Here is a 3,103-nt window from a genome sequence, read left to right on the forward strand (position 1 = left end):
GGAAAGAAGAAAGGGAGGGGAGGGAAGAATCGAGGAGGGGGCGATGGTCACGCTACAGTGGTCCGCCGCTAGAGGGAGTAAGGGATCAGAGAGGGGGGTGCAGGATGCTGATGCTGAACTGGCCAAGCTGGAAGGAAAGAAGAAAGGGAGGGGAGGGAAGAATCGAGGACAGACGGCCTAGCCAGGCCAAGAATGCAATTGCCCCGGTGGTGAGAACTGAGCGACCTTTGTGCTTGGACAGGACAGGGTCGGGGGACAGGCAGGATGAGCCCCGCGACCACTGGCACCTTCTTGCTGACAGGTTAGTGGTCCGCGCGCGAAAGGAGGCCCTGAGGCCAACAGGCCGTCTCCTCCCCTCCCCCGCCCGGGTTCTGGGTACTTGGGCGCGCCCTCTGGGCGCCAGCCCCTCTTGCTGCCAGGACCCTACTGCGCCCCTTCTCCAGGACGCCCGCACCCCATTTCCCAGGCCCTGTGCGTCCTTCCTGAGGCTTGACCCCTGGCCTTTTTTTTGCGCCCCCGCGCGCCCCTCCCAGCCTAGCGCGCGCAGAAATTCCACCTTCCATTTCCATTCCCATCACCACCACCCCCTTTCCGCGCCCCGCGGGGGACCACCCCTGAGACCCGCAGCAAAGAGGTGGGTGTCCTTGCCCAATTTCCTGAGGCGGGGGGGCTGTTACTCGCCATCGGGACTTTGCGGCCCCGAGGCGAGCTATAGAAAATGGGTGTTAAACTGCGCCCTCCTTTTACACAAATATGTTTTCTCCTTTTCTTATGTCTGACCGGGAGAAAACACTAAAATGTGGCCATGAAACACCTAATTCCCTTCTGATCCTAAACACATATATCGGCGGCGGAAATCCACCGTTTTTCTTAGGTTTTACCGAGCCGGGAACCGGAATCCAGAAACGCTGGGAGCTAAACGGTGTTCAGGTCAGGGTTAACCCCGGCTGAGGGTCAGAGACGCTGCAAACGGCATCGTTTGCCCTACCTAGTGCACTATTTAGAAAAAGCAAAAACAATTAAAAACAGCTGTGGATGCCTACAATGTGGTTGGCGAGCTTCAGAGGCTCCCAGCTCTAGGCTTTTAGTGGTGATTACGAGATTTACATGGAGATTTCGCTGTCCCTGCAACGTTACATTTTTCTAAAATTTGTAGAGTGAATGAATGCATTTAGTCACAGCAACCGCCCGCCTAATCCTTTCAAGTATGGTGCTGAGATTCAACTATATATATTTACGTGTATTTGTAAATATAAACATTTATATTTTATGTTAGGGAAAATTGTCATGGGTCATAAGACTCCAAAATACTAAGGATGATGGATGCTAAAAACACTTAACGCGCATTTCCCTTTAAGCGCCTCAAAGTGTTAGGAGCTGAGAAAACTGACAATCTGTTGATAATTTTGGTAAAAGAAGGATAAATTAAATGGGAAAACCAAATTGTCTTAGTTCAGTGAGGTTCCTGAAACACGGATGAAACATGTTTGTGTTTGAAGGCTAAAATTGAGCATATTTTAGTAACATTACTACAGATTATTGTATACTTTAAGGATAAGTAAGAATTTGACCCATTGTAGGTAATGACAGTGTGGCGGGGATCGTACTCAAGGCGTGCCTTTCTAGGAATAAACAAAACTACAGCAAAGAATTTACTTTTTATTGGAAATAAAATGTTGACAATCAGAAATATGAATGAATGAAGTGCAGATTCCAGTAATGAAACACAGTTTTTCTAGGAAGTTGGATGAACACCATTACAATTTTTAGAAGTGCTTTTTAATTTAATCTTCAGGATGGCCACCCAGTTCTGAAAGATAACCTCCAGGATTCCTTATGTAGGATAAGAGTACTGTTCTGGTGACAGGACTGCCAAACCCTAGCAGTTATTTTTTCTTTAATCTAGAAAAGTTACTTCATTTATCCAACTGAGTGATGTTTTTCTTTTTTCAAAAAGAGTGAAACCCAGTATAGATGAAACGTAGGGAGAATTTAAGTTTAAAAATACATCCTAAGATGTCTAAAGTTTGAGCACATTTGATTTCTTAACTTCAAGATGCCAACTAGATTTTTCTTTTAAAGAAACTTTATTATTTTGTGATTATAAAAGTAGTATTTATTCATTGTACAGAATTCAGGGGAAGAAGCTCCAGAAAACTAAAGAAGAAAATCTTGATCAACTTTATCACCTTGAGATAACCCCAGTAAACATTTTAGAGTCTACTTTTTCAAACTTTTCTCTTACTTGTATGAATGTATTTAAATAATAGGTATTTTCTTATAGTTAGTGCCACATATGTATAATTCCTGAAAATACAAATGGGGCTAAATTCTCAATTATTTTCTTTCCAAGAAGTCTTAAATGTCAAAAAGCATTAAATTTTAGTTTTTCTCTTCTAAAAAAGCAAATAATTGTTAAGTTTTCTAATTTCAAGTTTAAATGAACAACCCTAGTACATACTTATTTAAAAACAGAGAATTGAGAAGAATTACTACTGATCTCACTATTCTAACACTCACAGAGTTCTCATATATAGTTATTTCCTTGCCCTTTTTATAACTCTGCATGTGAAAAATTTTCCACTTTTCTTAGAAATATAATTTTCTAAGAAAAAGAAACACCCATAGATAAGTATTTTAGAGAAAGCTTTTTTGGTTATCTGAAATAACAAAACAATATTAAAAAGAAAATCACAGCATTAATAGACAAATAACAATTTTGTGTTATCTAAAACAGCAAAACAACATTAAAAGTCAAAATCAAAACCAAACAAAATAATATACAAGTTCTTTAAGGAAACACTTTTTTTGATGTGTCGTATCATAACTGAATTTTGGATTTTCTCAGGTGTTTATTCTTGATGTTGACTATTTCTTACCCATTTTACACTCACTTATAGGCAAACACAAAAGGTACTAATATACTTTATTTATTTTATCAGTAATGACTGGGCTTTGTCTTTGAGCATTTTATCCATTTTTATAAGTTTGCTGTGAATTTACCTCATGTATTTAGCTTAACTTTTAGTTTGATAGGAAAATTAATTGCATTTCTAAGCAAAGTGGGATTTTCACCTGCCAAATAATAATAGTCATTCTCTTT

General features: G+C 40.1%; 1 protein-coding gene across 1 annotated transcript in view; it reads left to right on the plus strand.

Moving 5' to 3' along the window:
• The first annotated feature begins 192 nt into the window (after positions 1-192).
• SGCE (sarcoglycan epsilon) overlaps positions 193-3,103 on the plus strand; it is a 68,618-nt gene continuing 65,707 nt past the window's right edge. The window contains 1 exon segment of the mRNA XM_042780810.1: positions 193-301. Within this exon segment, the coding sequence (XP_042636744.1) occupies positions 193-301 (109 nt within the window).

This window comes from Orycteropus afer, unplaced genomic scaffold, assembly GCF_000298275.1.
Source record: "Orycteropus afer afer isolate SDZICR_OR568_19922 unplaced genomic scaffold, OryAfe1.0 scaffold00063, whole genome shotgun sequence".
Taxonomy (NCBI): Eukaryota; Metazoa; Chordata; class Mammalia; order Tubulidentata; family Orycteropodidae; genus Orycteropus; species Orycteropus afer.